Here is a 13017-nt window from a genome sequence, read left to right on the forward strand (position 1 = left end):
CAGAGGGAGCAGGTGTTGGGGGTGATGGAATCGTGGACCAGGGTGTTACAGGGGGAGCGGGTGTTGGGGGTGATGGAATCGTGGACCAGGGTGTTACAGAGGGAGTGGGTGTTGGGGGTGATGGAATCGTGGACCAGGGTGTTACAGAGGGAGCGGGTGTTGGGGGTGATGGAATCGTGGACCAGGGTGTTACAGAGGGAGAGGGTGTTGGGGGTGATGGAATCGTGGACCAGGGTGTCACAGAGGGAGCGGGTGTTGGGGGTGATGGAATCGTGGACCAGGGTGTTACAGAGGGAGCGGGTGTTGGGGGTGATGGAATCGTGGACCAGGGTGTTACAGAGGGAGCGGGTGTTGGGGGTGATGGAATCGTGGACCGGGGTGTTACAGAGGGAGCGGGTGTTGGGGGTGATGGAATCGTGGACCAGGGTGTTACAGAGGGAGCGGGTGTTGGGGGTGATGGAATCGTCGACCAGGGTGTTACAGAGGGAGCGGGTGTTGGGGGTGATGGAATCGTGGACCGGGGTGTTACAGAGGGAGCGGGTGTTGGGGGTGATGGAATCGTGGACCAGGGTGTTACAGAGGGAGCGGGTGTTGGGGGTGATGGAATCGTGGACCAGGGTGTTACAGAGGGAGCGGGTGTTGGGGGTGATGGAATCGTGGACCAGGGTGTTACAGAGGGAGCGGGTGTTGGGGGTGATGGAATCGTGGACCAGGGTGTTACAGAGGGAGCGGGTGTTGGGGGTGATGGAATCGTGGACCAGGGTGTTACAGAGGGAGCGGGTGTTGGGGGTGATGGACTCGTGGACCAGGGTGTTACAGGGGGAGCGGGTGTTGGGGGTGATGGAATCGTGGACCAGGGTGTTACAGAGGGAGCGGGTGTTGGGGGTGATGGAATCGTGGACCAGGGTGTTACAGAGGGAGCGGGTGTTGGGGGTGATGGAATCGTGGACCAGGGTGTTACAGAGGGAGAGGGTGTTGGGGGTGATGGAATCGTGGACCAGGGTGTTACAGGGGGAGCGGGTGTTGGGGGTGATGGAATCGTGGACCAGGGTGTGACAGGGGGAGCGGGTGTTGGGGGTGATGGAACCGTGGACCAGGGTGTTACAGAGGGAGCGGGTGTTGGGGGTGATGGAATCGTGGACCAGGGTGTTACAGAGGGAGCGGGTGTTGGGGGTGATGGAATCGTGGACCAGGGTGTTACAGAGGGAGCGGGTGTTGGGGGTGATGGAATCGTGGACCAGGGTGTTACAGGGGGAGCGGGTGTTGGGGGTGATGGAATCGTGGACCAGGGTGTGACAGGGGGAGCGGGTGTTGGGGGTGATGGAACCGTGGACCAGGGTGTTACAGAGGGAGCGGGTGTTGGGGGTGATGGAATCGTGGACCAGGGTGTTACAGAGGGAGCGGGTGTTGGGGGTGATGGAATCGTGGACCAGGGTGTTGCAGAGGGAGCGGGTGTTGGGGGTGATGGAATCGTGGACCAGGGTGTTACAGAGGGAGCGGGTGTTGGGGGTGATGGAATCGTGGACCAGGGTGTTACAGAGGGAGCGGGTGTTGGGGGTGATGGAATCGTGGACCAGGGTGTCCCAGAGGGAGCGGGTGTTGGGGGTGATGGAATCGTGGACCAGGGTGTCCCAGAGGGAGCGGGTGTTGGGGGTGATGGAATCGTGGACCAGGGTGTTACAGAGGGAGCGGGTGTTGGGGGTGATGGAATCGTGGACCAGGGTGTTACAGAGGGAGCGGGTGTTGGGGGTGATGGAATCGTGGACCAGGGTGTGACAGGGGGAGCGGGTGTTGGGGGTGATGGAACCGTGGACCAGGGTGTGACAGGGGGAGCGGGTGTTGGGGGTGATGGACTCGTGGACCAGGGTGTTACAGAGGGAGCGGGTGTTGGGGGTGATGGAATCGTGGACCAGGGTGTTACAGAGGGAGCGGGTGTTGGGGGTGATGGAATCGTGGACCAGGGTGTTACAGAGGGAGCGGGTGTTGAGGGTGATGGACTCGTGGACCAGGGTGTTACAGAGGGAGCGGGTGTTGGGGGTGATGGAATCGTGGACCAGGGTGTTACAGAGGGAGCGGGTGTTGGGGGTGATGGAATCATGGACCAGGGTGTTACAGAGGGAGCGGGTGTTGGGGGTGATGGAATCGTGGACCAGGGTGTTACAGAGGGAGCGGGTGTTGGGGGTGATGGAATCGTGGACCAGGGTGTTACAGAGGGAGCGGGTGTTGGGGGTGATGGAATCGTGGACCAGGGTGTTACAGAGGGAGCGGGTGTTGGGGGTGATGGAACAGTGGACCAGGGTGTTACAGGGGGAGCGGGTGTTGGGGGTGATGGAATCGTGGACCAGGGTGTTACAGAGGGAGCGGGTGTTGGGGGTGATGGAATCGTGGACCAGGGTGTTACAGAGGGAGCGGGTGTTGGGGGTGATGGAATCGTGGACCGGGGTGTTACAGGGGGAGCGGGTGTTGGGGGTGATGGAATCGTGGACCAGGGTGTTACAGAGGGAGAGGGTGTTGGGGGTGATGGAATCGTGGACCAGGGTGTTACAGGGGGAGCGGGTGTTGGGGGTGATGGAATCGTGGACCAGGGTGTTACAGAGGGAGCGGGTGTTGGGGGTGATGGAATCGTGGACCAGGGTGTTACAGAGGGAGCGGGTGTTGGGGGTGATGGAATCGTGGACCAGGGTGTCCCAGAGGGAGCGGGTGTTGGGGGTGATGGACTCGTGGACCAGGGTGTTACAGAGGGAGCGGGTGTTGGGGGTGATGGAATCGTGGACCAGGGTGTTACAGAGGGAGCGGGTGTTGGGGGTGATGGACTCGTGGACCAGGGTGTTATAGAGGGAGCGGGTGTTGGGGGTGATGGACTCGTGGACCAGGGTGTTACAGAGGGAGCGGGTGTTGGGGGTGATGGAATCGTGGACCAGGGTGTTACAGAGGGAGCGGGTGTTGGGGGTGTTGGACTCGTGGACCAGGGTGTTACAGAGGGAGCAGGTGTTGGGGGTGATGGAATCGTGGACCAGGGTGTGACAGAGGGAGCGGGTGTTGGGGGTGATGGACTCGTGGACCAGGGTGTGACAGAGGGAGCGGGTGTTGGGGGAGATGGAATCGTGGACCAGGGTGTTACAGAGGGAGCGGGTGTTGGGGGTGATGGACTCGTGGACCAGGGTGTTACAGAGGGAGCAGGTGTTGGGGGTGATGGAATCGTGGACCAGGGTGTTACAGAGGGAGAGGGTGTTGGGGGTGATGGAATCGTGGACCAGGGTGTCCCAGAGGGAGCGGGTGTTGGGGGTGATGGAATCGTGGACCAGGGTGTTACAGAGGGAGCGAGTGTTGGGGGTGATGGAATCGTGGACCAGGGTGTTACAGAGGGAGCGGGTGTTGGGGGTGATGGACTCGTGGACCAGGGTGTTACAGAGGGAGCGGGTGTTGGGGGTGATGGAATCGTGGACCAGGGTGTTACAGAGGGAGCGGGTGTTGGGGGTGATGGAATCGTGGACCAGGGTGTCCCAGAGGGAGCGGGTGTTGGGGGTGATGGAATCGTGGACCAGGGTGTTACAGAGGGAGCGGGTGTTGGGGGTGATGGAATCGTGGACCAGGGTGTCCCAGAGGGAGCGGGTGTTGGGGGTGATGGAATCGTGGACCAGGGTGTTACAGAGGGAGCGGGTGTTGGGGGTGATGGAATCGTGGACCAGGGTGTTACAGAGGGAGTGGGTGTTGGGGGTGATGGAATCGTGGACCAGGGTGTTACAGAGGGAGTGGGTGTTGGGGGTGATGGAATCGTGGACCAGGGTGTTGCAGAGGGAGTGGGTGTTGGGGGTGATGGAATCGTGGACCAGGGTGTTACAGAGGGAGCGGGTGTTGGGGGTGATGGAATCGTGGACCAGGGTGTTACAGGGGGAGCGGGTGTTGGGGGTGATGGAATCGTGGACCAGGGTGTTACAGAGGGAGCGGGTGTTGGGGGTGATGGAATCGTGGACCAGGGTGTTACAGGGGGAGCGGGTGTTGGGGGTGATGGAATCGTGGACCAGGGTGTTACAGAGGGAGCGGGTGTTGGGGGTGATGGAATCGTGGACCAGGGTGTTACAGAGGGAGCGGGTGTTGGGGGTGATGGAACAGTGGACCAGGGTGTTACAGAGGGAGCGGGTGTTGGGGGTGATGGAATCGTGGACCAGGGTGTTACAGAGGGAGCGGGTGTTGGGGGTGATGGAATCGTGGACCAGGGTGTCGCAGAGGGAGCGGGTGTTGGGGGTGATGGACTCGTGGACCAGGGTGTTACAGGGGGAGCGGGTGTTGGGGGTGATGGAATCGTGGACCAGGGTGTTACAGAGGGAGTGGGTGTTGGGGGTGATGGAATCGTGGACCAGGGTGTTACAGAGGGAGCGGGTGTTGGGGGTGAGGGAATCGTGGACCAGGGTGTTACAGAGGGAACGGGCCTTTTGGAAATGCTGAAAGGGGAGGGGCGGGGAAAGATGTGTTTGGAAATGGCGGAGGATGATAGGTTGAATGTGGAGGCTGGTGGGGTGGAAGGTGAGGACAAGGGGGTCCCGATCATGGTTCTGGGAGGGAGGGGAAGGGCTGAGGGTGACAGCTACCTTGAGTACACTTCCTCCCACCCCATTCCTGTGAGGACTCTATCCCATTCTCAGCTTCTCCATCTCCGTCACGACGGTCAGGACGATGCCACCTTCCGCACCAGAGCTTCCGAAATGTCTTCCACTTCGCTGTGTCTGTCCCATTCCCCACATGCCTGCCCTCACCCCTTCAGTCGGGCAATGATAGAATGATACAGCACAGAAGGAGGCCACTCGGCCCATCGTGCCTGTGCCGGCTCTTTGAAAGAGCAATCCAATTAGTCCCACTCCCCTGCTCTTTCCCCATGGCCCTGTGAATTGTATTTCTCCAATTCCCCTTTTGAAAGTTATTATTGAATCTGCTTCCACCGCCCTTTCAGGCAGTGAATTCCAGATCAGAACAACTCGCTGAGTAACAAATGATTCCTCGTCTCCCCTCTGGTTCTTTTGCCGATCACCTTAAATCTGTGTCCTCTGGTCACCGACCCTCCTGCCCCTGGAAACAGTTTTCAGTCGAGTTGCAAGAAAGGAGAAATGGCTGACACAACGATAAGGGTTTGGAACAATGAGGCTGAGACGGGGCCGCTCGGGATCTTCAGCCTGTGGTCGGATGCTGGGCGAGTAGAGCAGGGAGTGGCCCGCCCCCCCCCCCCAGCTTGCTGAGGTCTGCTGTTGTCTTGCTTTCCCCCAGATTCCCGCGGTGAAGTGGCACGACGTGGGAGGCCTGCAGGACGTGAAGCGGGAGATCCTGGACACGGTCCAGCTTCCGCTGGACTGTCCCGAGCTGCTGACACTGGGCCTACGCAGGACTGGCCTGCTCCTATACGGCCCGCCCGGCACCGGCAAGACCCTGCTGGCTAAAGCCATCGCTACCGAGTGCTCTATGACCTTCCTCAGGTGAGCCAATCAGAGTCCGGGCACTGGGAGGTTACAGGCTGAACCCTGGGTAGGTAGGTCGGGGGGTGGGGGGAGAGACAGAGGTGTCCGCTTGGCTCAATCATTCTCCCCTCTGGGCCAGAAGACGATGGATTCAAGTCCCACTCCAGAGAGCTCATAATCCAGGCCGACACTCCCAGAGCAGTACTGAGGGAGCGCTGCACTGTCGGAGGGTCAGTACTGAGGGAGCGCTGCACTGTCGGAGTGTCAGTACTGAGGGAGCGCTGCACTGTCGGAGGGTCAGTACTGAGGGAGTGCCGCACTGTCGGAGGGTCAGTACTGAGGGAGCGCCGCACTGTCGGAGGGTCAGTACTGAGGGAGTGCTGCACTGTCGGAGGGTCAGTACTGAGGGAGCGCCGCACTGTCGGAGGGTCAGTACTGAGGGAGTGCCGCACTGTCGGAGGGTCAGTACTGAGGGAGAGCCGCACTGTCGGAGGGTCAGTACTGAGGGAGCGCTGCACCGTCGGAGGGTCAGTACTGAGGGAGCGCTGCACTGTCGGAGGGTCAGTACTGAGGGAGCGCTGCACCGTCGGAGGGTCAGTACTGAGGGAGCGCCGCACCGTCGGAGGGTCAGTACTGAGGGAGTGCTACACTGTCGGAGGGTCAGTACTGAGGGAGTGCTGCACTGTCGGAGGGTCAGTACTGAGGGAGCGCTGCACTGTCGGAGGGTCAGTACTGAGGGAGTGCCGCACTGTCGGAGGGTCAGTACTGAGGGAGCGCTGCACTGTCGGAGGGTCAGTACTGAGGGAGTGCCGCACTGTCGGAGGGTCAGTACTGAGGGAGCGCTGCACTGTCGGAGGGTCAGTACTGAGGGAGCGCTGCACCGTCGGAGGGTCAGTACTGAGGGAGCGCTGCACCGTCGGAGGGTCAGTACTGAGGGAGCGCTGCACCGTCGGAGGGTCAGTACTGAGGGAGCGCTGCACTGTCGGAGGGTCAGTACTGAGGGAGCGCTGCACCGTCGGAGGGTCAGTACTGAGGGAGCGCTGCACCGTCGGAGGGTCAGTACTGAGGGAGCGCTGCACCGTCGGAGGGTCAGTACTGAGGGAGCGCTGCACTGTCGGAGGGTCAGTACTGAGGGAGTGCTGCACTGTCGGAGGGTCAGTACTGAGGGAGCGCCGCGCTGTCGGAGGGTCAGTACTGAGGGAGCGCTGCGCTGTCGGAGGGTCAGTACTGAGGGAGTGCTGCACTGTCGGAGGGTCAGTACTGAGGGAGCCCTGCACTGTCGGAGGGTCAGTACTGAGGGAGTGCTGCACCGTCGGAGGGTCAGTACTGAGGGAGCGCTTCACTGTCGGAGGGTCAGTACTGAGGGAGCCCTGCGCTGTCGGAGGGTCAGTACTGAGGGAGCGCTGCGCTGTCGGAGGGTCAGTACTGAGGGAGTGCTGCACTGTCGGAGGGTCAGTACTGAGGGAGCCCTGCACTGTCGGAGGGTCAGTACTGAGGGAGTGCTGCACCGTCGGAGGGTCAGTACTGAGGGAGCGCTTCACTGTCGGAGGGTCAGTACTGAGGGAGCGCTGCACTGTCGGAGGGTCAGTACTGAGGGAGCGCTGCACTGTCGGAGGGTCAGTACTGAGGGAGCGCTGCACCGTCGGAGGGTCAGTACTGAGGGAGCGCTGCACCGTCGGAGGGTCAGTACTGAGGGAGCGCTGCACTGTCGGAGGGTCAGTACTGAGGGAGCGCTGCACCGTCGGAGGGTCAGTACTGAGGGAGCGCTGCACCGTCGGAGGGTCAGTACTGAGGGAGCGCAGCACTGTCGGAGGGTCAGTACTGAGGGAGTGCCGCACTGTCGGAGGGTCAGTACTGAGGGAGCGCTGCACTGTCGGAGGGTCAGTACTGAGGCAGCGCCGCACCGTTGGAGGGTCAGTACTGAGGGAGCGCTGCACTGTCGGAGGGTCAGTACTGAGGGAGCGCCGCACCGTCGGAGGGTCAGTACTGAGGGAGCGCCGCACCGTCGGAGGGTCAGTACTGAGGGAGTGCTGCACTGTCGGAGGGTCAGTACTGAGGGAGCGCTGCACCGTCGGAGGGTCAGTACTGAGGGAGCGCTGCACCGTCGGAGGGTCAGTACTGAGGGAGTGCTGCACTGTCGGAGGGTCAGTACTGAGGGAGCGCTGCACCGTCGGAGGGTCAGTACTGAGGGAGCGCCGCACCGTCGGAGGGTCAGTACTGAGGGAGTGCTGCACTGTCGGAGGGTCAGTACTGAGGGAGCGCTGCACCGTCGGAGGGTCAGTACTGAGGGAGCGCTGCACCGTCGGAGGGTCAGTACTGAGGGAGCGCTGCACTGTCGGAGGGTCAGTACTGAGGGAGTGCTGCACTGTCGGAGGGTCAGTACTGAGGGAGCGCTGCACCGTCGGAGGGTCAGTACTGAGGGAGCGCCGCACCGTCGGAGGGTCAGTACTGAGGGAGCGCTGCACCGTCGGAGGGTCAGTACTGAGGGAGCGCTGCACTGTCGGAGGGTCAGTACTGAGGGAGTGCTGCACTGTCGGAGGGTCAGTAGTGAGGGAGCGCCGCGCTGTCGGAGGGTCAGTACTGAGGGAGCGCTGCGCTGTCGGAGGGTCAGTACTGAGGGAGTGCTGCACTGTCGGAGGGTCAGTACTGAGGGAGCCCTGCACTGTCGGAGGGTCAGTACTGAGGGAGTGCTGCACCGTCGGAGGGTCAGTACTGAGGGAGCGCTTCACTGTCGGAGGGTCAGTACTGAGGGAGCGCTGCACCGTCGGAGGGTCAGTACTGAGGGAGCGCTGCACCGTCGGAGGGTCAGTACTGAGGGAGCGCTGCACCGTCGGAGGGTCAGTACTGAGGGAGTGCTGCACTGTCGGAGGGTCAGTACTGAGGGAGCGCTGCACCGTCGGAGGGTCAGTACTGAGGGAGCGCTGCACCGTCGGAGGGTCAGTACTGAGGGAGCGCTGCACTGTCGGAGGGTCAGTACTGAGGGAGTGCCGCACTGTCGGAGGGTCAGTACTGAGGGAGCGCTGCACCGTCGGAGGGTCAGTACTGAGGGAGCGCTGCACTGTCGGAGGGTCAGTACTGAGGGAGCGCTGCACCGTCGGAGGGTCAGTACTGAGGGAGCGCCGCACCGTCGGAGGGTCAGTACTGAGGGAGTGCTGCACTGTCGGAGGGTCAGTACTGAGGGAGCGCTGCACCGTCGGAGGGTCAGTACTGAGGGAGCGCTGCACCGTCGGAGGGTCAGTACTGAGGGAGCGCTGCACCGTCGGAGGGTCAGTACTGAGGGAGCGCCGCACCGTCGGAGGGTCAGTACTGAGGGAGTGCTGCACTGTCGGAGGGTCAGTACTGAGGGAGCGCTGCACCGTCGGAGGGTCAGTACTGAGGGAGCGCTGCACCGTCGGAGGGTCAGTACTGAGGGAGCGCTGCACTGTCGGAGGGTCAGTACTGAGGGAGTGCTGCACTGTCGCAGGGTCAGTACTGAGGGAGTGCTGCACTGTCGGAGGGTCAGTACTGAGGGAGCCCTGCACTGTCGGAGGGTCAGTACTGAGGGAGTGCTGCACCGTCGGAGGGTCAGTACTGAGGGAGCGCTTCACTGTCGGAGGGTCAGTACTGAGGGAGCGCTGCACTGTCGGAGGGTCAGTACTGAGGGAGCGCTGCACCGTCGGAGGGTCAGTACTGAGGGAGCGCTGCACCGTCGGAGGGTCAGTACTGAGGTAGCGCTGCACCGTCGGAGGGTCAGTACTGAGGGAGTGCTGCACTGTCGGAGGGTCAGTACTGAGGGAGTGCCGCGCTGTCGGAGGGTCAGTACTGAGGGAGCGCCGCGCTGTCGGAGGGTCAGTACTGAGGGAGCGCTGCGCTGTCGGAGGGTCAGTACTGAGGGAGTGCTGCACTGTCGGAGGGTCAGTACTGAGGGAGCCCTGCACTGTCGGAGGGTCAGTACTGAGGGAGTGCTGCACCGTCGGAGGGTCAGTACTGAGGGAGCGCTTCACTGTCGGAGGGTCAGTACTGAGGGAGCGCTGCACTGTCGGAGGGTCAGTACTGAGGGAGCGCTGCACCGTCGGAGGGTCAGTACTGAGGGAGCGCTGCACCGTCGGAGGGTCAGTACTGAGGGAGTGCTGCACTGTCGGAGGGTCAGTACTGAGGGAGCGCTGCACCGTCGGAGGGTCAGTACTGAGGGAGCGCTGCACCGTCGGAGGGTCAGTACTGAGGGAGCGCTGCACTGTCGGAGGGTCAGTACTGAGGGAGTGCTGCACTGTCGGAGGGTCAGTACTGAGGGAGCGCCGCGCTGTCGGAGGGTCAGTACTGAGGGAGCGCTGCGCTGTCGGAGGGTCAGTACTGAGGGAGTGCTGCACTGTCGGAGGGTCAGTACTGAGGGAGCCCTGCACTGTCGGAGGGTCAGTACTGAGGGAGTGCTGCACCGTCGGAGGGTCAGTACTGAGGGAGCGCTTCACTGTCGGAGGGTCAGTACTGAGGGAGCGCCGTGCTGTCGGAGGGTCAGGACTGAGGGAGAGCTGCGCTGTCGGAGGGTCAGCACTGAGGGAGCGCTGCGCTGTCGGATGGTCAGCACTGAGGGAGCGCTGCACTGTCGGAGGGTCAGTACTGAGGGAGCGCTGCACTGTCGGAGGGTCAGCACTGAGGGAGCGCTGCACTGTCGGAGGGTCAGTACTGAGGGAGCCCTGCACTGTCGGAGGGTCAGTACTGAGGGAGTGCTGCACCGTCGGAGGGTCAGTACTGAGGGAGCGCTTCACTGTCGGAGGGTCAGTACTGAGGGAGCGCCGTGCTGTCGGAGGGTCAGGACTGAGGGAGAGCTGCGCTGTCGGAGGGTCAGCACTGAGGGAGCGCTGCGCTGTCGGATGGTCAGCACTGAGGGAGCGCTGCACTGTCGGAGGGTCAGTACTGAGGGAGCGCTGCACTGTCGGAGGGTCAGCACTGAGGGAGCGCTGCACTGTCGGAGGGTCAGTACTGAGGGAGCGCTGCACTGTCGGAGGGTCAGTACTGAGGGAGCGCTTCACTGTCGGAGGGTCAGCACTGAGGGAGTGCCGCGCTGTCAGAGGGACAGTACTGAGGGAGTGCCGCGCTGTCGGAGGGTCAGCACTGAGGGAGTTCCGCGCTGTCAGAGGGACAGTACTGAGGGAGTGCCGCGCTGTCGGAGGGACAGTACTGAGGGAGTGCCGCGCTGTCGGAGGGTCAGTACTGAGGGAGTGCCGCACTGTCGGAGGGTCAGTACTGAGGGAGTGCCGCGCTGTCGGAGGGTCAGTACTGAGGGAGCGCCGCGCTGTCAGAGGGACAGTACTGAGGGAGTGCCGCGCTGTCGGAGGGTCAGTACTGAGGGAGTGCCGCGCTGTCGGAGGGTCAGTACTGAGGGAGAGCCGCGCTGTCGGAGGGTCAGCACTGAGGGAGCGCCGCGCTGTCGGAGGGTCAGTACTGAGGGAGCGCTGCGCTGTCGGAGGGTCAGTACTGAGGGAGCGCTGCACTGTCGGAGGGTCAGTACTGAGGGAGCCCTGCACTGTTGGAGGGTCAGTACTGAGGGAGTGCTGCACCGTCGGAGGGTCAGTACTGAGGGAGCGCTTCACTGTCGGAGGGTCAGTACTGAGGGAGCGCTGCACTGTCGGAGGGTCAGTACTGAGGGAGAGCTGCACCGTCGGAGGGTCAGTACTGAGGGAGTGCTGCACTGTCGGAGGGTCAGTACTGAGGGAGTGCTGCACCGTCGGAGGGTCAGTACTGAGGGAGCGCTTCACTGTCGGAGGGTCAGTACTGAGGGAGCGCTGCACTGTCGGAGGGTCAGTACTGAGGGAGTGCTGCACTGTCGGAGGGTCAGTACTGAGGGAGCGCTGCCACGTCGGAGGGTCAGTACTGAGGGAGTGCTGCACTGTCGGAGGGTCAGTACTGAGGGAGCCCTGCACTGTCGGAGGGTCAGTACTGAGGGAGTGCTGCACCGTCGGAGGGTCAGTACTGAGGGAGCGCTTCACTGTCGGAGGGTCAGTACTGAGGGAGCGCTGCACTGTCGGAGGGTCAGTACTGAGGGAGCGCTGCACCGTCGGAGGGTCAGTACTGAGGGAGTGCTGCACTGTCGGAGGGTCAGCACTGAGGGAGTGCCGCGCTGTCAGAGGGACAGTACTGAGGGAGTGCCGCGCTGTCGGAGGGACAGTACTGAGGGAGTGCCGCGCTGTCGGAGGGTCAGTACTGAGGGAGTGCCGCGCTGTCGGAGGGTCAGTACTGAGGGAGCGCCGCGCTGTCAGAGGGACAGTACTGAGGGAGTGCCGCGCTGTCGGAGGGTCAGTACTGAGGGAGTGCCGCGCTGTCGGAGGGTCAGTACTGAGGGAGAGCCGCGCTGTCGGAGGGTCAGCACTGAGGGAGCGCCGCGCTGTCGGAGGGTCAGTACTGAGAGAGCGCCGCACTGTCGGAGGGTCAGGACTGAGGGAGCGCTGCGCTGTTGGAGTGCCGTCCTTTGGACGAGACGATGAACCGAGGCCCCGTCTGCCCCCTCAGGTGGATGTAAAAGATCCCATTGGCCACCACTGGGATCTTTTACATCCACCTGAGGGAAGAATGGAAGAAGAGCAGGGGAGTCCTGGCCAATATTTATTCCTCAACCAACATCACTAAAACAGATTTTCTGCTTGTGATCATTGTGGGATCTTGCTCTTTGCACATTTGCTGCCGTGTTTCCTACATTACAACAGTGACTGCACTTCCAAAATACTTCATTTGCTGTAAAGTATTGTGGGAGGTGTTGAGGTTGTGAAAAGTGCTATTTAATCACAAGTGTAGACAACGTGCACAATGGGCTAACTTGTAACGTGATTGGGGAATTATTATCAGGAATGATTTCACTCAGTGTCTGTTTCTAAACACTTTCTCATGAGGCAGTAGGCAGGTACCCGAGCTCCGTCAGTGGCTGAGGCAGGAACTACATCGCACAGGAAATAAATCTCACCTTATCGCAGGTGAAGGTCAAGGAACATCGGGGCAACGGTGTTTATGCAGGAACGTTTGGTTCCCATTATCACCAAGAGACCAAATGGGGTCGTTGCAGTCCGTGCCGGCTCTCTGCAAGAGCAATCCAGCTAGTCCCACTCTCCCGCTCTTTCCCCACAGCCCTGCAAATTTTTCTCCTTCAAGTATTTATCCAATTCCTTTTTGAAAGCCACGATTGAATCTGCTTCCACCGCCCTTTCAGGCAGTGCATTCCAGATCAGAACAACTCGCTGTGTAAAAAAGTTTCTCTCCGTCTACTCTGTCTGGACCCTTCATGATTTTGAACACCTCGATCAAATCTCCTCGCAACCGTCTCTGTTCCAAGGAGAACAACCCCAGCTTCTCCAGTCTCTCCACGTAACTAAAGTCCCTCATCCCTGGAATCATTCTAGTAAATCTCTTCTGCACCCTCTCTTAAGGCCTTCACATCTTTCCTAAAGTGCGGTGCCCAGAACTGGACGCAATGCTCCAGTTGTGGTCGAACCAGTGTTTTATAAAGGTTCATCATGACTTCCTTGCTTTTGTACTCTCTGCCTCTATTTATAAAGCCCAGGATGCCGTATGCTTTTTTAACCACTTTCTCAACCTGCCCTGCCAC

The 13017-nt window shown here is 61.3% G+C and overlaps 1 protein-coding gene across 1 annotated transcript in view; it reads left to right on the plus strand.

Moving 5' to 3' along the window:
- Positions 1 to 13017, plus strand: part of pex6 (peroxisomal biogenesis factor 6) — a 108090-nt gene that overhangs the window by 41927 nt on the left and 53146 nt on the right. Inside the window, exon 11 of the mRNA XM_067978289.1 lies at positions 5260 to 5465. Coding sequence (XP_067834390.1) covers positions 5260 to 5465 — 206 coding nt within the window. The remainder of the gene's footprint in view (positions 1 to 5259; positions 5466 to 13017) is intronic.

This window comes from Heptranchias perlo, unplaced genomic scaffold (genome assembly GCF_035084215.1).
Source record: "Heptranchias perlo isolate sHepPer1 unplaced genomic scaffold, sHepPer1.hap1 HAP1_SCAFFOLD_257, whole genome shotgun sequence".
NCBI classification, from domain to species: Eukaryota; Metazoa; Chordata; class Chondrichthyes; order Hexanchiformes; family Hexanchidae; genus Heptranchias; species Heptranchias perlo.